General features: G+C 38.9%; 1 protein-coding gene across 5 annotated transcripts in view; it reads right to left on the reverse strand.

Annotated features, from left to right (window-relative positions):
- Positions 1-1,372: 1,372 nt before the first annotated feature.
- Positions 1,373-21,133, reverse strand: part of SLC44A3 (solute carrier family 44 member 3) — a 98,120-nt gene continuing 78,359 nt past the window's right edge. For all 5 annotated transcript variants that reach the window (XM_064515888.1, XM_064515887.1, XM_064515886.1 and 2 more), the window contains 6 exons: positions 18,193-18,349; positions 15,454-15,537; positions 5,361-5,498; positions 4,657-4,893; positions 2,736-2,834; positions 1,373-1,639 (listed from right to left, as the gene is read on the reverse strand). In XM_064515888.1, the coding sequence (XP_064371958.1) occupies positions 1,634-1,639; positions 2,736-2,834; positions 4,657-4,893; positions 5,361-5,498; positions 15,454-15,537; positions 18,193-18,349 (721 nt within the window). In that variant the 3' untranslated portion in view covers positions 1,373-1,633. The remainder of the gene's footprint in view (positions 1,640-2,735; positions 2,835-4,656; positions 4,894-5,360; positions 5,499-15,453; positions 15,538-18,192; positions 18,350-21,133) is intronic.

Genomic DNA, 21,133 nt, shown 5'->3' on the forward strand with positions numbered 1-21,133 from the left:
CAGTTTCCACAAGCTCATGTACCAAAAGTGCCCAAGGGCCCTGTTTTAAATAATGAGAGCTAGCGAGTCACAGCCAACAGATGATCAACTTCACCTGCCAGGCAGAAAGTAATTGGTCCCTTTCTTTTCCCTCTTCATCATTTCCATATGCCTCAACTTCTTGAAGTGGCTCTTATTAAAGTAGACAAAAGTTAATTAAACAAAGAATAGGGAACAAGTTCCTTTTAGTATTCCCTGGTAGATAACTAGTACTAAGGCAGGTGATCAGGTACAGTGTTTAGCTGAACCAGATACGGTATTTCCAATGAGCTGTCAACCTTTGCTTCTAAGCTGTGACTAATCAAAGGTAGAGCAATCTCATCTATGGTGCCTGTTCATCATGGCAGCAAAGATGAGTCACTTACCTGCAGTAACATCCCACTTCCTACACTGATGCATACATTATTGAAACCCCTGGCTGGAGTCATCCTACATCTCAGGCCTCTTTAAAGATTTAAAGGAGCTTTAGAAGAAAAAAGGATAAAATCCTGTTCCACTGATAAATCTAGAATCACCCCCATACCCAGAACAAGCCGGACCCTGTGAAAGTGCATAACCAGAGGCCAAGTACAAAGTTTGAACAAACCTCAAAATTACTCACAAAATGCTGAAAGACTCTTATTGAGGATTTCTAAAAACGGTCTACACTTAGCATGTCCTTATTCTGGCTAGAGCTCTATCAGTCACCTCTCTACATTCTTCTATGACACAGTATATTTTCCACATCCATGTTGGAACATTTCCTTATAAAGTACTATTTTTATCATTTATCTCATTTATATCTGTTAAGTCATTTCTGCCAGATACTCTTGCACCTCTGCTACTTCTTCATCAAGCTTTAAGTTACTATATCCAGACAAATTTTTCTGCCTCCTCTGTCTTTTCCACTGCAATGAGAAGGTGGCTCTTTATTTTCATTTATAGAAAAGGTTTATTCCTCACCTGCCCTTTGGAGAGGACCCAGCTGATGGTTTATGATCCTGACTTGTTAAAATCATTCCCCAAAGAGTATAGTTAAATGGAAGACCACCTGCCTCATGACCATTAATTATCTTGACTCTAATTTCCCTCAGTGAGAATTTCCATCAATGAACTCAGTACTGTTGCTTAATTGGTTGCACTGGCTGTTCAGGTATACTGAATAGATCAGGAAACAGTAATCTCAGAGTGCCTCCTCTATCTGCCTAAAATGTTTCTACATTTTCTGATCTAGGGATCACTAACCCAGTTTTCTCAGAAAAGCATGTAAAAAGCATGTTAGCTGACACACCACAAAGGTAAAAAGGACAACTCTGTGACCTTGCCAACTTAGTATTTTTAGTCTGACACCATAGAAACTTACAGGGTATTTGTTTATTAACAGCTTTTGTAGACCATCATAATAGGAATATTAACAAAAATCAGATATGCTGATACACAAAATACATTATTTGTAAAAACAGATTGTGTGTCATTTTACCAGTGCAGAAGGTACAACAGGATTTTACAGAATTAATAGTTATTTTGTCCCAGGGTATTGGTAATTGTTACTTTCTTTCCTGCAACTGCTTTTGCTGTTGCCTTTTGCCCTCACACTTCCTGGTGCACTTCCGATTCAAGTCTACAAAGAGAAAAAGGAAAAAAACCAGTCAAATAATGTGCAGCATTAGTCCTATTACAGCATTAAAATGCTCACAGAAGTAAACTGGGAAAATAATTAGGGGTCTTTTGTGTCTGACATCCAGGATCCTCTCTCAGGGGAAAGACAGACCCTGGTTTGTTCTAGTCAAAAAAGTACTGAAAAATGGAACGACAGACCCAAACATTGAAGAAGTCAAGTACAACTATCCTCTACAGCAGCAGACTAAAACAGTGTTCTCCAGCCCAACTGCCTATACCACAAGAGTCTGTGAGAGTATGCCAGAACCTGGTACCTCTTGAAAGCAGATCAAGAAAAATCACCGTAATATTTTACGCTCCTGTAAGCCACAATGTAGCAGGAGTAGCTGCCAGAGTAGATGCTGCTGCACAGTCTTTCTCCAGCAGTCCTGGCTTCACCTCCCAGTGATGGGGAAAAACATCCCAGATGCCGAGCTCCTCAGGTTGGGCAATTTGCAATATCTTTGCAGATGTCAGTTAGTTAGCTTTTACTCTCAGGACTTTTGCCAGCCTGAGTGCAGGGGAACACTCCCTTCTGGCATCTCAGCTTTTTTACCCCAGCATAAAACAGAGCAAATAAATAAATGCATCGATCATAAAAAATAAAAATTAAAATTGTAAAAAGGGAGAAGACATCTAAAATGCTGATCTTACAGCTCAGGAACCTCAGCAGCTCCAGCATGAAAACAAGCGGGCTACAACTGTTCTGACTTCCCCACAGCAGACACGCCAAGTGCTTTTACGCCAGTGAAGGACTACCTAGATAGGGTTGCTCTCCCACCCCTTCGCCATTGTCCAATCTTTTTCTTCCTCTGCTAGGCACACTGGGGAATGGGAAGAAGGATGAGTACAAGTGTCTGACCCACCCATTTTGCACCAGCAGAGGATTTCCTGAGGAGGGAAAGCAATAGAAAGAAAAACAGGAGTCTGCGTTCAGGCATGCTGGTTGCTGTGAGACATCAGAGGATACACAACATCTACATCCTTTCTTCTCAGGATGCAAAGCAAATAACACATTAGCTGGCAGATAAATTACACAGCCTATACTCCTGTCTCACCATAGGTTGGAGCTCTGTCCCATCTTCATTGTCCTGGAAGGGTTTCATGCTTCTGTGTTTTTGCCCCTCTGTTAACTTGTTACTCTGATTCACAAAGGTCTACAAGCAAAAAATCAGGGTGAGATCATATGAGAATGCAAATCATTATGTAAATAAAAATATCTGGTAAAGAAAGATAATTAGCCTGAGGGTACAAAACGTAGGTTAGCTGTTCCCCAGCTGGATGACACTGACTGATACCGGGAGGAACTCTGCAGAGACTGCAAGGGTAATGAAAGCAATTAGGAAGAAGGCTGAATCAAGAATCTGTGTCACATCTCCTACTGCATCAGGGAATCTTCGGCTGTCTGCAATGACTCACTTGGTTCTCCACTCACCATGGTCCATGTTCTGAGGGCCCCAGAGCCTCCCCCTTCCACCCCCAGGTGTCTGTCACCCGACTGTAACACAGAGATCCCATGTCAGATAGCTTCACGTGCTGGGAAACTCCTAGTTCTGGGCTACATGAGCAGATGTACCTCGAAATGCAGTGAGGAGGGATCTGGATGTGCTCCCCCCACCATTTTTCCATAAAAGCTTATGCAGCCTGTCCTGCAGGGAAGGCTCCTCTCCCCTGTGCTATGGGAAGTCCTCTCTTCTCCTGAGCCCCTGCAGCATGGCTAACTACAAAAAATTAAGATCAGAGTTGAAGCAAAGCAACTACAAAATCTGGATATGCAGGAAAAAAAGCCTCTGACTGTTTCATGAAGAAGCATTGGCTTGAGAAGTATTCCAGCATTTGGCAAAACAGAGGGAGAAGAAGAGAGGTCAAGGCTTCAGAGTTTTCCATTCGGTAACATATTGCTATTTAGGACATGTGCTTAAGTACTGTTCTGAATCAAGGCCAAAGAATAACTATCTGCTCTCTTCTGTACAAAGGGTTAAGCCTATCTTTTGGCTTTTGCTTTTTTGTTGCTTTTTGGTTTAAATAGAATTCTAAGAACATTACAGGGAATGTAACAACAGCATTTAAAAAAAACAAAAACAAAAACAAACAGTTCTTATGACACTGCCCCTGACAAAACCTATCCAGAAGATTCACGTTATATGAGCTATTCTGGCTCCTGAGTTTGTTTTTCATGAATCACTAGCACTTTCTTTGTCACACGGTTCACAAAGGAGAAGGCAGAACTAGTGAAAAATAGCATGAAAGGAAAGAACATCTGCATCTTCAACCATTCCCTTCATAAGAAAGGAAAAGCATGTGTACACTCAAACACTTCGGGTACAGCTGTCGCTAAAGTGCTCTTCATCACTACTAACTATGCAATAACTCTCCATGGAAATGCCTGTAACACAATACAGTAATTATCAAGGTAAAGAGAAAGAACAATCTGTACAGATGCAGAAGGATTTCATCCGGAGACCTAAGACACTAAACTGGCAAAAGCATCTGTGTATGTATGGAGCAGAGCAAATCAAGTTTGCATGAAGTTTGTTCAAAACGACATCATCCACAGGATATGGATGGATACCTGACCTGCTGCTGGCAACAAGAGCTCCTTGTTTCTTGTTTTTGCTCCTTGCTGTACAGTAAGTCACAACAGATACAAACATCTAATTTTAGGACACATCATGGATAAAACTCTGCAGCTAGCTCAGCTTTTCTTAAGTACCAGCAATATATTTAACAAGCCATAAAAGTCAGCCATCACTTACGGGGTATAGCCTAAAAGAAGGCAACAGATCATAGCTAACACACAAGGGCCAGAGGCAGTCATTTACTTCAGTTTATAAATTCACATATAATTTGTATCCCTGAGCCCATCCTGTTCTAAGATGTTGGACTGGAAATGGCACTGGTCTTGGGTTCAAATTGGGAAAGAAAAAGTCCCTGAAAGCGTATAACAGCTCAAATGTCTTTATTATTACAGAGGTTTACCAGCAATTCCTGATCCATGAAGTATGGCTTCTCTGCGGATCCATCATTTGTTTCTATATCAATAGCAAAGCAAAGGAACAGGACATCCACTGTCACTTCAAACACAGACAGAAAGCTGTGGGATACCACGTAGGCAAAAAATCCAACCAGCAACAGAGGAACTACCCAAGCTTGCAACTCACGATGGTAGTTAAATGCCATCAGTCCTCCAAAAACAGTAAAACATACAACAAACACCTGTAAAGGGCAAGGGGAGAGAAATGCAACCTCATTAATCGTGTAGTAATGTTTCACAAAAAACAAACACACACCTAAGGCAAATACATTACAGCTAATATTTTAACAGCACATCTTGCATTTGGCACTACTGGCATCATGGAGTTGTCATGCTTTGTGTTCAATTAAGTGTGTAAATTTTGTAGGGCAGAGACAATATTTTACCATGTGTTTACCAAAGACTCAGTGTGACGGGAGCTGTAAGAGTGGGGCCAAGGACGCTACTGTAATACAACTGAATAACTGAGTAAAGACTGTGAAAACGATGAAGCACCCCAGGCATTATAGTCTGTCCCAAACTCGTTACACAGCCTGAACAAAACTAAGTCCAAGAAAAGTAAGCCTTCTTTACTTTGGGAATAAGAAAAGAGAATCAGACCTGAATTTTTCACTTCATTACTATGGAATGGTACTTTTCTTACTCTTACCTTTCCTAGAAATAGGATAAAACTTCCAAAACAGGTAATGGATGCAAGTTTAGCAGAATTCTTTGCCAAAATAAAGACAGCATCCTTAGCTGACGTACAAAAATTTGTCCCATTTATGGCTGTAGTTGTGTATGCATGCTGAAACGAGAGAAGATAATAATGCAAATGGACAGTAAAGACCCACATAATCTAGGTTTTACTTCAGCAAAATGAAAAGCTTTAAACTCTGTTCAGAAATACTGACTTAATACATATATAAAAAGCTGTTTTGCATAACATGACAAATTTTGCATAATAACTAAACTTCTGATTTCAATTTTTTTCTCTACATACTTCCTACCATTAGAAAATGGTATAACAAGGACCAAGTAAGTTTCTGAACACACCTTTATGCAATTAATTTTAAAACACTGAAGTTCTCTAGTCTAACTTTGTTAATAAATATGACACAAATTACCACAACACTCCTGTAGTCACACTATCCGAACTTATTTATTTGCTATGAATGCATCTCCAAGACTGTTGGCAAACTACATAAGTGGAACAACCAAGTTATGTTGTTATCAAGCCATCTGGGAGTCAATGATTACAAAGGTTGTATAAATAGACCTTTCAGAATATTCATATCGTTTTGAAATTTAAGTTCATGGTTGTAGCTGTAAAACACAACCTTTTCATTAAAGACAAAATCAACTACGAAAATGATTCTAGAAGAGCAGCAAAAGGATCCTGGACTAGATCAGTGAGTCTTATGTGAGGAAAAAATAGCAGAATTTTACCAGATAGCCATGACACTCACAGTTTTTAAGGTACTAAGGATTTTGTGAGATTTCTCTTTGTGGAAATCTGCCATGACAGGTGGGAAGGACAGATTAGTTACCTTCTTGGGCTGGACTATTTTAGCACCTCTTCTGGATAACTTGGTGCATCTGTCCCATTTATGGAACTCTTCAATGAAATGTTGAATCAGTGTCCAAAATACTGGCTAGGAAAAACAGCACTCAAAATACCTGAAATGTGTGCCAGCAAATCTTATGAATAGTTTCCCTTTTCTCAAAATATTAGAAGGTGGATTATGTCACAAAACATTAGTTACATCTGGTATGTTCAGTAAGAACTACAGTGTGCAAGGGATTACTGTTCAGAAGGAATTTATAAATCCTAAAATGTATTTAATGTTTAGATTACTTACTGCTTCATCTGGGAGTGAAAAAAAATCTGTTTGCTGAAAGTGAATTATATTTGTCTACTACAAAACATTTCTGGTTCAAAAATACATTTTTCCTTACTACAGATAAGCACATAAAGTAGCTTCAGATATCTTAAGGCATATAAAGTCTATTTCTGCAATGTCCAGTTTTACCCCATAGCAATTTCTGTAATATATTGTAGTGTAGCACAGCTATATTGGCATTACTGAATCTTAAAATATTACAGAGGAGAAAGAAATTAAATGCAGGCAAAGATCCTTGGTATCTTCATTGTGTCTACTTACTTCATGTATGAAGGAAATTGTTTTTCTTACTAATCAGGGCAAAAAAATCAGTATAAGTAAATAATGACATCCTATAAGCATAGTACTTGTATAGTAATAAAAGCATCCATAGATGGAAAAAGTTAATATAGAGACCATGGATTTACTGTGTACTATAATAAAAACAAAAACAAAAAACAAAGATTCCACTGAACTCTATGGAAACACAGAGTATTTGCATAAAAATCTGTTTAAACAAGCAAGTTCACTCCATTCCTAAAGAGGAACAGTGCTGTCTGTCCTAGCTGGCCTTCACTTGCACTTCTGCTGCTCCCCTCCCCGCAGTGCCGCAGCGGGACCCGCAGGGAGGTGCACCCTTGGCTCAGCTAGGCGCCGACTGCGCCGCCTCTGACTTCTCGGTTGCCTGTACCCCTGGAAGAGGAGCCTCCTTGTCCCACCTGCCTTACTCAACCCGACCGTCTGCGAGCGGCCTGCTGCCATCCCGCGCTCGGAAACGCCCCGGCCCAGGAGGCAGGTGGAGGGGAGCCGGCCGCTCGGGGAGGCCGCCCCAGCCTTGCTGGCCCCGGGTCTCCCTAGGGTGCAAGGTGTGCGAAGTGGAGGGCCTCAGGCCAAACTCCCGCTCCGTCTTTCATCTGCAGCTGTCACTGCGCATTTCAAAAGGGTTAGACCTACCTTTATAATGTGCTGCGAGTGACATTTGTTTCATCATTCCCATTTACAGACAGGAAATTGAGACATGAACTGGAAAAATGGCTTTTTGAAGTTTGTTTCTGTCCCTTAAGAACTAAGGCTGCAAAATAGATCCTGATCTGGTGAGGTCAGTATGAATTTTGCCAATAAATTAAACAGAGAGTCTGTATTCATAATAAATAGCAAAAAAAATCCTCTTTCAAAAATTAAAAAGAATGCTGAAAATGCATGTACACTTGTACAAACACTGTTTCTAAGCTTAAAATAAATAACCACTTGTTTGCACTCTGGAATTAGCCACTTTGGTATCTTAGGAATGTGCAACTAAAAGAATTTCTGATACTTATTAACCAGCACAGTTATCTTGGAAAGACTGAAAAATAATACTGGGGAGTGAACACTACCTGCATAAGGATTTGTGGTGTTACAAACCAGTTAATAGGAAACAGCATTCATGGCAATTATAACTTCAAGAAATCATATAAATACCAGCTAGTCAGGACAAAATCCAAGCAAGGTGGACAGCTAGGTAATAATCCAATATTACAGAAAGAATAAAAGAGATGCAGAGGTGAATGAGCTGCCAGATGCTACAATGAGCTGCCAGATGCTACAAAACTAGTTGTTAACTCAGATAAAGTCAGGACTTTTCTCTACTGTTGCAAACCAAAGACTTAGTCAAGTGATGTCTACCTTTTGATAGACATCATATTTCTGAGAAAAAAAAAAAAAGTATTTTGAGGGTTTCTTGTTCAGACTGCAGCTTCATACATCACAATTCTCAAGTTTCCTATACAGACCCACACCCTGATCCCATCCAGCCCTATAGAAACCTATATGTTCTTATTAACAAAATACACTTCTAACATTTAATGAAGCATATGTTCCCATCAAACTCAGAGCTGCACAGAAATGAGCTATATCCTTAAAAATCAGTGCTTTCCTTGAAGATGTTGCTGATTTTTCATCCTTACCCACAAAAAACCCTAACACCCCCCCCCCACACACACACAAGCTACTCCCAATATTTGCAAATCTTTCTGGACTTTAGACCAAGAAGCTTAGATGTCTTGTGTATTTTCTAGTTCCAGGGTATGCACAAAAACCCATTCCCTTTCGAAGAAAGGGAAGTTACAAAGGCTAAAATGGTAGGCTATAGTCAATTAAGAACTTGCTCTCATCTAGGAACAGGTTATTTAAATGTGTTTCTCTCTACAGACTGTATTCTCTTTTCCCATGCACAAAAGCTTTAGTGGAATTGGAAATGTTTGAGAGAAGATCAACAAGAATGACCCAAAAGGTATGGAATGTCTTCTGTCTGGGGAACAACTGAGTATACCAAACTCTCCTGGTGTGGAAAAGAGATGACCGGAGGAGGATGCGGTAAGAGATCTACAAAATCCTGAAAAATGTGGAGGGAGTAGATAGGGTTAGATGGCTCCTTGTTTCTTCCAGCGCAAGGACTAGGCAGAGGGGGAACCACACAAAGCTAGTAGAAGCCAGATTCAAAAAACTGATGATAGTTCTTCTCACTGTGGTTTGTAAGCTGTGAACTGCTGGCCAAAGAATGCTTCAGCTGCTAATAGTTCACATGAGCTCAAGGGAGACTGGAAAAGTTCAGGGAACAGGAATCCACTGAGAGTTATTCAACACACAGAAACCATAACCAGCTCAAGAAGTCCCTAGGCTGGAAATGGATTCAGAAAGGACACTGGGGATAGGGAAACAGACACTGTTCTCACTCTTTCCTAGCAGTCACTCACAGCCGCTGCTGGAGATGGGATACCGAGCTGGATGCAGGTTCAATCTGATCCAATATAGCTATTATTATGTTCTTAATCTTTGCTTAATGCATCGATGTTTTATAATGGTAGTCTCTGCTACACTGATATGCAAGTAGCAATGGCCTCAGTGCTGTACCATGGATCAGAAAGCCTGGGGGACAGTGGGTCAGGAGCACTAGCAAGTCAGTCCTGCATCATCACCTTTGTGAAGAACACAAGCCTCTTTTGCTTGAAGCCTGGGAACTAGACACTGGTTTCTCAGTGTCAGAATGAATAAATAAGGAATGTGAATGTTTACATATTTTCAAATACCACAGTATGCAAAAAACTATTTAAAGAAGACATCCTTCTGTGCTTCAAAACACAGAATGTCAAGGGTCTTGGAAAAACTGACCTGCTAGTTTCATGAGAAAGGCCCTGTGGCTCAGATCCAGGCCATAAGTTCCCTGATTGTTGAGAATAATTGCTACTTTGTGTAACAGCTGAATTCAGCCCTCCATTCTAGGACTTGCTTTAATAAAATGAGCTTGCGGGGAGAGGATTGCTATAGCAACAGTCTTCTTAAAAAAGAAACAAGAGACATGCTGCTCTTGCATCCCACTTCAGCTTTTTCTGCTCTACTGATATTTTCAGACTGACCCAATTTTCTTGTTGCTGCCAAATCTCTTGGGGGCTGCTCTGGTTATCTACACCCAGGGCAACGTTGTGGAGTTCAGATGGGACTTTTAAGTGCTCCTAGCTCATGAGTGCACAGCTGAGGAATCCCCTCAGAAAATAAAATCTAGGGGTAGCCATGACAGTGCTGTTTCTGTGGCTGCTGTACGCCTGTACTGATACAGTGAGAAAGCTGCATCATGCCTCTCAGATGGTGCTGGGAAACTACACTGAACTGATGAGGACACGTAAGATTGGAATGGACTTCCAGCCACTCTGATCCCTGGCTGTTTCAGACTACACAATTTCTTCTGCTAAGTTAAAAGCTCCCTCTTTAAACTACTTAGGGCTTTCCCCCCTCCCACCCACTCCATTTGGTGCTGTTCCAGACCATTGTCTCTCTGGCCCTTAGGAACCTTTTTCCAATTTCCAGACAACATCTACTCATGAACAGTTTACATCTATTCATTCTTCTTCTGATCTTGTCTCGGCTCTTATCCCTCCTTTTGTTTCTCTTCCTGATATACTGATAGATGGCGAACCTGTTTGCTCTTACCCTTCATTTGTCAGAGTAGACACACCAGGATATTCCAGTCCACTCTCGTGAGATAAGCCTGACTGCCTAATCAGCAGCCTGTACAGTGACATTGATCCCCCTCTCTCTATTGGAAATACTTCATCCTAACACCTCCTAGGACTGAATCTGCCCTTTCTGCAGCTGCATTAACTGATGGCTTTTGTCCCATGGTTGACAAACATGCTAATATTCTCCATCACTTCCAACCAATAAGCATCCAGCTGATACAGAAATGATTATTTTCAGTCCTTAGGTTAATCATACCAAGCCATTATATTTCATCCCATTTCTATTACTCCAGTTCCTCAAGCCAATTGTATCTGTACGCATTCCGTCTTTCTCTTCGCAGGTCTTCACAGAACATCACTTAGTGCATTCCAGGTCACAGTTCTGCACCCACTCCCTCCATGGCTGTCATCCACTGGGTACAACCAACACGTCTTTCTCCTGGGGAGGGTAGTTGGATCTCCTTTCAGGCAGCAACTCATTGCTACATCTGGGCTCTGTTTGACCCACAGGGGCTGGACCACAAGGGTCCTTCCTGCCTTAAGCGCCCATCATACCACGATTACATCATTACTTGAATAGCTAACAGTGGCAGCTGCATTACTGCAGCAACGTTCTCATTTAGGAGTTCCAAAATAAAACCAAACTAAACATAGCCAGAGTAGTTCAGAAATTGCCCCTCTTAAAAGCATGAATTACTGGTTGCTTGCTTCATTGCCTTTTCTTAAGGGAGGAGGAGAGGAGAAAGGCTTCCACTTAGCAAACTGGAAATGCTTCAGGGAAGTTATAAGACACTGTCAGGTTACAGACCACACCGCTGTTCAGTTCTGCCTGCATCTAAGCAAGAGTAAGTCAGTCTTGTTCATCTCTATCCTCCGCATAGTTCACCATATAGAGCAAATAACAATCTAATAAATTTTATCTTCTGTTGTAGCACATGTAAAGCCTCTACAAGGAAAACAAACATATTTAAAATACGATTTCACTGAAGATGAATATTTTAGCCAACTGCATTTTCAAGATGATTGAAAATTTAGCTTAACATGTAGTAGCAATTTTGTCAGTAACATTAAAACACAGTATTGTTTTTTTGGAAGGAAAAAGAAGTGTTAGACGGAGTGAAGCAGAATGCATTTGGCAGTGCACAGGAGAACTGTATTTACATTAGCATGCATGAATTTTGGTTTTATCTAGCTCATTTCTGCACAAGGCATTTATTTAACCACAAACTCCTGATAGGCTTCCATCCAAAGTCTGAGAGACAACCAATTGCCATGGATATAAGACCATTAGTCAGTCTTGCTTGTGGGGTTTTTTTTTGGTTTTTGTTTTGTTCTGTTTTGCACAAGACAGTTGGTGGCTTTCAGTATCAGCAAGGGGTCTCAGGACCAGGTTATCACACTGCCTTTCATCGGTAATGGCTACCACCAGGCCCTGGAGGCTACACTGCAGGTCACTGTGCTGATGAAAACAGAGAAACCACACACTGCTCAGCAACTCCATCAGAAATCCATGTGTTGCACTTTGGAACAGTTGCTTGCCAACTGGCTACAGATGAACCCAAAGCAGACACAAAAAAGCAAAATTATCCTGCAATAGATATACTATGTTAAAAAAAAAAAAAAAGTAACTGCAAAAAGACTACAAAGAAAAAAAGTGACTTCTTTGATGTATCAAAAGTTAAGACTTTGCCACAACAATTTAAAAGAGCAGGAGACAGACAGACCTTGTAGCTCCCAAACCACATAAAGAAAACAGTATACTCTTTTTATGGGAGAGCAGTTTCAATCTACCAGATTTTACTTGAGATGATTGGACGTGTTTATCTGGAACATACTGAAACCATCAGAGCCAGGAGATGAAAAGTCTGTGGTAATTCTGACAAGTGTTGGCAAACAGAACTGTCAAGTAAGGATAATGACTTTATATTCAGAAAGCACTTTTCATCCAGATAGAACCCAGAGTGCTTTACAATTGTTACTAATGGATTATACACACACATGAATCACTTTGCCCATGACTGAAATGGAACAGCTTAAGGACTGAACTGTTTAACAGCACATAGCAACGCTACACCACAGTTTAGCACAGGATCCAGTTGCAAATCCAAGAGAAATCTTTGGAAGGCAGAATGTAATTATCCACATTGCAATGTGAACAGGATACCGGGTTTACATTCCCATTCCTCCAAAAATTGCCACTGGAAATACGGCAACTGTCAGCAACTAGCACAGCACTCTGACACGATGGGAAGACAAGAGAGTACCTTTTTGGCCCCTTTTGAGCGAGGCTGCAAGAGAGTGAACAAAGCTGAGTTTGGAGAAGATGAGTCACTTTGGGGAGGCATGCAACAGTCAAAGTGTCAAATCCCGCATGAATGATGGCACACTCAGCCCAAAAAGGACCCTTTGACAACCTAACAGAGCACTTGGTGGATATTGCATGGGAAGAACGAACCTCACACACTGTACCACCAATGTTACTTCCTCTGACACTTGTTTCTCATCCGCAAGTTTCCCAGAGTGAAAACAAAGACTCTGTTTAAGCCTGATTAAACTTGTGAATGAAGGAGGAGAAAGAATTTAAATCACCTATGCAATATAACAACGGGTTGAGAAAACAGTGCAGAAGTGATGAGGAAGGCTGTCCTTTTCTCTTTCTTTTTTTTTTCTTTAGAATTTCCAGGTAATTATACGCTTATTACTGTGATGAATGTAATTCTGGGGTAAAAGGCAACAACATAGTAAAGAACGTTAGTACACACAATGAGTTTTGGACCAACTTTTGTAACAGCTGTTCCACATTTTAGTAATTTCAACTCATATAAAAATCAGAATCTTAATACTCAAAAATACTTTCAAAATGTTAGAAACATATGTATAAGCAATTAAAAAAGAACATGAAGTCTTATTCTCAAGTCCATGCTCAACAACTATATGAAATTTCAAGGCAGTACCCAGCAACTTTCACCGATCTCAATGAGAGCTCTTAGAGGTCAGCACTTCTGTTAATCAAGCCATATGTTAAGCTGCTTAAAACTGTAGATTCTGATTCTTTGACTTTTTTTTTTTTTTTAATCATTTGGCCACAGATTTTGCAAAATTGAAGACTGGATTTTATTTTCAATCTTAATCAAAATATTTTTTTAAAATCAGGCTTGAATATATTCTTTATAGGAAAAAAAACTTAAGAAAAAACTGATTAGATAAATTAATCATCCTACGTAATGCACTAATCTGAGCCTGATGTTACCCTTTCATACAGATAAAACTTCTATTACATATCTTACAACATGTTCCTGCTTTTCTTCTCCAACCCTCTCCCAAATTGCCCTGGGTTTGGAGCAGATGGAATGCCATCATCTTTGCCAAAAATATGTTCAAACAATTATTCAACAGTAAACATAATATCATCATCATTAGGTAAAACCCAACTCATATATAATAACAAATTTCTTTTCCTGCAACAAATTAGGAAACAGGAACTCTTTTAAGAGAACAAATATAAGCTTCTGAAACAAAGAAAGAACAGCGCAATAATTATTTCTTTTTTTTTTTTTAGTAAACACATAGCATATAACAGCTGGAAAAAGCAAACACAAGGATGCTGGCTATCTCTTTGAAGGGCAGGAAGCCAAGGGAAGGATGACTATAAATGGAATGCTTGGAGTCAAAACTAACTCTGAGATTCCTCACCAAGTCAGGGACCGTAAGATCTACCCAAAAAATGTAAGTCTGGAAAATTCATCAGCTAGAACTAGAGATTTTGCCACACAAGTACTTAATCTAGACTGCAATAAATGAAAAACTTCTTCTGTATAGTTGTCCAGGATTAAGTTTAACTTATGCACCTACATTAGAACAACTCCTCAGACAATTTATCAGAATCGTCTTGTGTACCTCACTACTGGCCTCAGCAATGGGAATAAGAAAAACAACAGTTACAGAGCTAGGAATCAACATGAACAATATCTGATTTCTTTCACATTAAGAATACCACAGCCACCAGACAACAAAAGGGGACTGACAAAGAGAAAATTTAATGATATACAATGATGCAAATAGAGTTGGAAAAAAACTTGGAGAAAAGAATCAGGAAGGAAAGAGTAGGAGTCAAGTGTCTGAAAAAGTGCTGTCTGTCGGAAATCATCTATTTCCAATAAAAACACTTTTGAAACAAACTGCTAACAAAACAAAGATGTCTTTCAAAGAAAGAGATTATTATATCATCTGGCTTTTTCATCATGGCTTATATTCCCAGATATATTAATAACAGAAATCAGCCAACAGTTGAAAGTTTTTTTTTAATAGGGACCTTCAAAGAGAAAATAATATAACTACCCATAATGTTTTATAAAAGCAATGGACAGGAACTGGGTACAGAGTCTAACAAAAAGGGTCCCAGTTCTGATAAATAAAGTCCCTAGATTTTATCTCTAATAGAAAAAAAGTAGTAAGCTGCAGACATCCAGTTCCCTAGTTCAATGACATCTCCTGGTGGGTATCTTGCTTCTTCATTGCTTCCTTCCACCTGGACACTCCACAGTTCAGAAGTCTATCTGGCACAGCTCAAGGAGATGTTAAGTCTTCACACCCTTGGAGATAGCAGGTGGCCCTCTGAAAGGGCCATCTCAAGCTGTTTTAACAAGTTTTCTGAAATTTACACTCACCACCTTGCATGTTTGTCAATTCCTTGTTTCTTGGCAACATTCTTCACCTAACTTGAAGATGCTTTTTTTTAAAAAAAAAAAAAAATTTAGCTGGCCAACAACTAACTTTGGTTTTCATGTACTGGACATTGTTTGTTGTGTTAAATGGAGGTAGATATATGCATGGTTTCTAAAGAGGCATGCAGATGGTCAAGCGATAGAGAGGTGATAGACTGTACCTGGTTAAAGTATCTTAAACACCTTTCTAGGCACCAAAACCAGCAGAAACAGCACTTGAACAGGCACTTTGCACATGCACTTTCCTGTAATAAAATGAAATATTTGGTTACTGGACACAGAATTAGACTCATACAAAACTGACATTTTAGAAAAACTTGCTTTACAGGACACTATTTCTTCTTACAAAGCATTCATTTAGGCAATAGATATTTCTTTTCAGATTATAGGAAATGTTTTTAAGTCAGACCCTACAGTACTAATGACTGATGAGCTGAGCATTTTGTTCTTCCTGTGGATGAAAGATTCTTCTCTGAGAAAGAAAATAAGTGCTGTAAGCAGCTTTAGTGAGCTAACAGCTGCATGGAGAACAAAACAGGCAGGCCAGTCAGTAACCCTTACAGTACTTTTCAGTGACCAAGGAGTACACTGGCAATTTTTTATCTTTTTTGTCATTTGTCAAAAACCCTTCACATTTCTGAAATGACTGGTATGCCAACAGACAAAAATAAAAGAAAGAGCAGGAGAATTTGTGTGTGTGTGCGCATGTATTGACCCAGAGCATACATTCATTTTTCAGGGCAGAGGGGAAAGGCTTATATTTTCCTGAAGAAACCATTCACTAAACAATTTGAACTCTAACAAGGATATTGATCTATATTAACTTCATACCAAAAACAGAGCAGAAAAGCTCAGTGGTTAATCCACCCCGAACACCATATCAAAAGCTCAGAATTGTTTAACACGTAAAGATATTACCAAACAAGACAAGAAAAAGACATCTTGGCAGCCATAGTAGCCTTCCAATTTTAAATGGCCATTTTGCTCAGGGAAAGGAAACTCATTTCAGGGATATATGAGTCTTTTCAACCTTCTTTTTTTCCAGAGATCAGAATGATTTTGTTTTGCTTTTGAAAGTAAAGCTCTTACAGTCACTGTATGAAATCCTCAGGTCCCATAACTGCCATGGAACTGTGCAGAAATCATGAACTTCCTAACTTTTTTCTCAAGAATTTCCTGCAAATATTCTAAGATTAATTCCTTCAAAATGGCCACTGTACATTCATACAAATACATACACACAAATTCCTGACAGCAGTGAAATACTTTTATGTTATCATTTTTTGTTGGAGAAATTATTTTACTAAAAATGTATAAACCTCACCAGATGCTATTTATTAAATACCTATAGCAGGGGCCTTCAATTGCAATCTCCTCTCTGCTATTCTGCTTGAAGATTTCCATGTAGGAAGTACCAGTGAATTTACCTGCAAAACCTGCAGTCCTTCTCAGACAGCTAGATACTCCCTGACTTCTGCACTCCATAGAGAACAGGAACATTTTTCGCACAGGTGGCAAAGTCAGGGTCAGCTCTACAGGAATGCAGCATCCCTTCTCCATTCTTCACTACTTCTACTCCTGCCCTGTTTGGAGGGAACCTCAGTGGAAAGGTGCCACAGCCCTTCCTTCCTTCCACGGGAACGAGCTAGGTTACTTTGGTGGGGGATTCTTCTGTGGACTGGGCCCATGAGCAGGCCTGAGCACTCTCTAGCCTCTTTAGGAGCAGTTATGGCCACAGGTCATGTCACACCTGCCTCAGCTGGATGCTTGGCAACTGGATCAGAGGAAGACAGAAGAAGCTTGAAGTACACTGCTATAGACAAATAATCCTTCTTTGCTAGGTAAATCTTCTACAGCTAGTCAGATTACAAAAGCGTGTACCCAACAGGTCCACTCATTCTGCTTCCTTTAAAGGCAGAACATACTCTATCTTCTTTCTAGCAATACTCATCCCACCTACCCTCTTTAAACAAAGTTCTTAATTAACCCAACTCACCAAGTTTTATAACCAAGACTTCCATACAAAAGCGACATAAACCCAGACGCTTATAGATATGCTTAGCACCTAATTAAGAGTGACTTTTATTTTGGTGTTCACAAACATGTCTCACACGCGCCTCACCAGTACCAGGGATGCTGAGTGTAAATACCCTCTCAGAACTACACACAACTTGCTTCAGGGCCAAGGCAAACTTTGGAGGAAAAGGGATAAACTCCAAGACCTACATTTGAAACTTTCTGTCTAAATGTTTCTCTAGAATCAGAGCTGTGCAGTCATGAGAACCTCTCTCCTTGCCAAAGTGCTGGAACTAACTGCAACGGTGTGTTTTCAGCAGAGGGTGAGAAATGAGAAATGTAGAGAACCATGAAACAGAGAAAGAAGGCAAGCAACAATCAAAACAGCCCAGCTATATTTTTGTATGCCTTAAAAGATGTGTTTGGGATCCTATGCAAATGCCTGGAATAGCTCTTATTTCACATATCCTTTTTATAAACTCACGTCACAAGACAGGTGAAATCTTTTATATAAAAGACATTTTATACTCAAAATAAGTACATCATTTTTAGTTATTCTTTTTAAAAATTTACGATGCAAAAGTTTTAAATAAAGCCTTCTGCCAAATTTTCATTTTCCATTACCCTTCATAAAAAAAATGACATGTAAAAAGTAAATAATGATCTTTTTAATGCTGGTGTTTTCTTATTTTGAAAATATCTTAGTTGAAAGAAAAAGGTAAGCACACTTAAAAGACTTTTTCCATAAAGAAAATGGCATAAAATATAAAATCCACATTCTATCACTGATTTTTTTAAGCAACATATGTATTCTTCACATTTTTTTCCCCTGAATCTCACCTTATAACTACTAATTTTATGGTGTTACAGGAGTATATACCTACCTTTTGTTTTAAGAAATTATAAAGGTACAAGAGAAAAATCCTTGGTATTCTCAGTATTGTGATTAAAAACGACCCTTTTACAACAGTTCCTAGATGATAGCAAAAAAGAACTGATATGGAAGACAGGACTGGGTGACGTGGTGGGCTATTTTTATTTCTAGAAAGAAAAACAAACAATTTAAAATGTTTCAGAAACTGTTATTTAAGAAGATATGCATTCTGTTATTTAAGAAGATATGCATTGTATCATTTCAGGAAATTTCTGGAGATTTAAAGAATTAATCTGATATCTCCTTTAGCACTTAACATAACTCCAGTGTTCCTACTGACTTCATCTGAACATTCACTGCAGTCCAAATGAAAGTCGCCAAGTTTAAAACTTTTATTAGATTGGTTTAATTCTTAAGCAATGACTGTTTTGACGTATTCCGTAATGGAGAAGTATCTAGAAAAACCTTGTACGGAAAATATCAGAAGTGAATAACATCTGAGAATTATACTTCCCTGAACACTTCTCTCCATTTTCTGTCCTTTCTCTTTCCCTCTGCAATCTTTTATTTGACTGTTGTTTCAGCAAGAGTTTAGTCTGAAGGAATGAATTCACTATTTCTGCTTCAGTGGTAAAACTAAAGCCAAAAAAAATGACAAGATCTCATGTGTAAAACTGTCTACTTTTATTGCCACAGCTTGGCCAAACTGCATTTTAAATTTTGCTCAGATAATTAATACATACGTCTTACCATTGAGCAGGTTTTGTTTTAAATGGAATACACAAGAAAAGAACTTGATACTATACATTAAAAATAATAATTTGGCCTAAAAGAGCTGTAATGCTACTGCACATTAACCTGTATTGTTTTGGGATAATAAAGTGTATTCCAAAATTGAAAAGGAAAGATAAAAAATAACCTATTATAATTGGTCTAATAATCCAAATACAGATTTTATTTTCTTGATTTTTATAAAGGTCAGTTTAATGTGAATCCTTTACAGAGAAGTGTATGACACAGCTCTGAAGTATTTATATGAAAACCAAGGAATGAATGTAAAGCCATTCCCCTATCCTTGTTCAAACACTAAAAAAATCAGATAAACACTATAAATACCTAACAGAAATGTTTTAGAGGACTCAAAAAATACTGATTAATATTCACAAGTTATCCTTCCATAAAGCAACCCTTAAACAATAGGAATAGTTCCAAAAAAATTTACTCAGGCAATACAACCAGAAGCAGTATAATTAAAACATTAAGTAAAGATCAGACCTTAAATTACAAATAAGACGTTCTACTTCTATAAGTAATTCTTTCAAAATCTGTTATCTCAAGAAAATTAATAGTTTACAGAAGAAACTAAAAAATAAACAGGACGAGATAAGAGAGAGTAACTGGGCGGGACTAAAAAGGTCTATAAATATATTTTTATTAAATCCTCACCTCAGCAAGGATTTAAATCATACACACTATGTCAAGATAGCTATCACAGTTCTGCAAGAATCCTGAAGGTATCACTGCAGCCCTTTCAACAGGCTAGCTACTTTGTATCTGAAAAGTTAAATTTAAATATGTGAATATACCACACTATTTTAAATAGGAAATTCCAGCAAAGCAGTTGCCGCATTTATTATTTTTGGTCTAATAACTTGGGGAACAGCCTGGGGGATACTGGAATTTTATACTGAATAAGCCTTTCTTAAAGACTTTAAGTTTCTCTGTTAGAAACACATACATCCCAAAATACATGAGCTTTCCACCCATACAGTATCATTGCTCCTTTTCCTCTTACAGTACCTTACCTATGACAGTCTCAGTCAGATCTCAGAATATAAAATCTGCGAGTTAAATGTTAACCAAGGGTAAGAAATACAGAAAGGACAAAGTTTACTCTTGCGTTAATAATTTACTTGCCGTTGAAGAGAAAAATGAAGAAAGATTTTGATATTTTTATCAGGACTGATTAATGAGCAGGAATGACAGGACCTGAAGTTTGGTTTAGATAAATTTCTATGAGTTTGGAAGCTTTTCCCAACCTTGTCCTAGCAAAGGAGTTCTCCCTGCCATGGGCTCTGACAAGGTTGCTTGTTTTGCTTTGAAACTGCTTACAAAAAGGACAAAGCTGGCTCAGCACAGGAACCGTAGGAAACTGGCTACCTAACCACAGTAACGGCGAGTGCGTGTGACTCAAAACAAGCTCAAGATCGGTTCAGTCATCCACCTATACCAAATTGCCAAATTCCCATCACGGCTGAAGTTTCACCCAGCTTTTCTACACTGCATGGCTGCAATCCTGAAATGACTTCAGCACAAGCCTAGTCGCGCACATGCGTAAGCTTTTGTCGATGGCTCATATCGTGCAGTGAGTTCTGTGCACGGAGGCTCCCGTGCGTGGACACGGTACCCCGGGGCACACAACGAGGTTTCGGGGAAAACCAGGGATGTGCCTGCAGAGGACTGGCTGCATGACTGGTCAGGGCCACAGCTTGATTCTCCCCTTTGGTATTCCTATTTCATGTTACCCCAGGATTGCTTGATTTACATGCAACACCACTATTCCAAACTCCTGTGCATCTGTACTTAATACCACATCAGCTTTTAACTATTCTATTTCTCTAGTGCTGCCAGTTGTCTTTATTTTATTGTGAACTCTGTGATATTTGATATCTTTCTTAATACCAAGTTTTTTGAATCAAGTGATCACACATGAATCTCACCTTTCATTTTAAAACCACGTCTTGTTTTTTGTGAAGAAAAAATTCAAACTATAAGACCAAAAAGACTTAGATAATTGAAAGTAAAAAAATGCTTTTCTTTAAAAATCTATCCCTCTTTTCAAAGCAGTGCTTATGGTTTTTTTTCAGTCCTGTCTCATCTTTTTCAAAGACTGTTTAAAAGGAGATCAAGAGTTTTAGCATAAAAATACTTTGTAAAAAGTGTTAATGAAT

The sequence above is a fragment of the Dromaius novaehollandiae genome, chromosome 8 (assembly GCF_036370855.1).
Source record: "Dromaius novaehollandiae isolate bDroNov1 chromosome 8, bDroNov1.hap1, whole genome shotgun sequence".
Taxonomy (NCBI): domain Eukaryota; kingdom Metazoa; phylum Chordata; class Aves; order Casuariiformes; family Dromaiidae; genus Dromaius; species Dromaius novaehollandiae.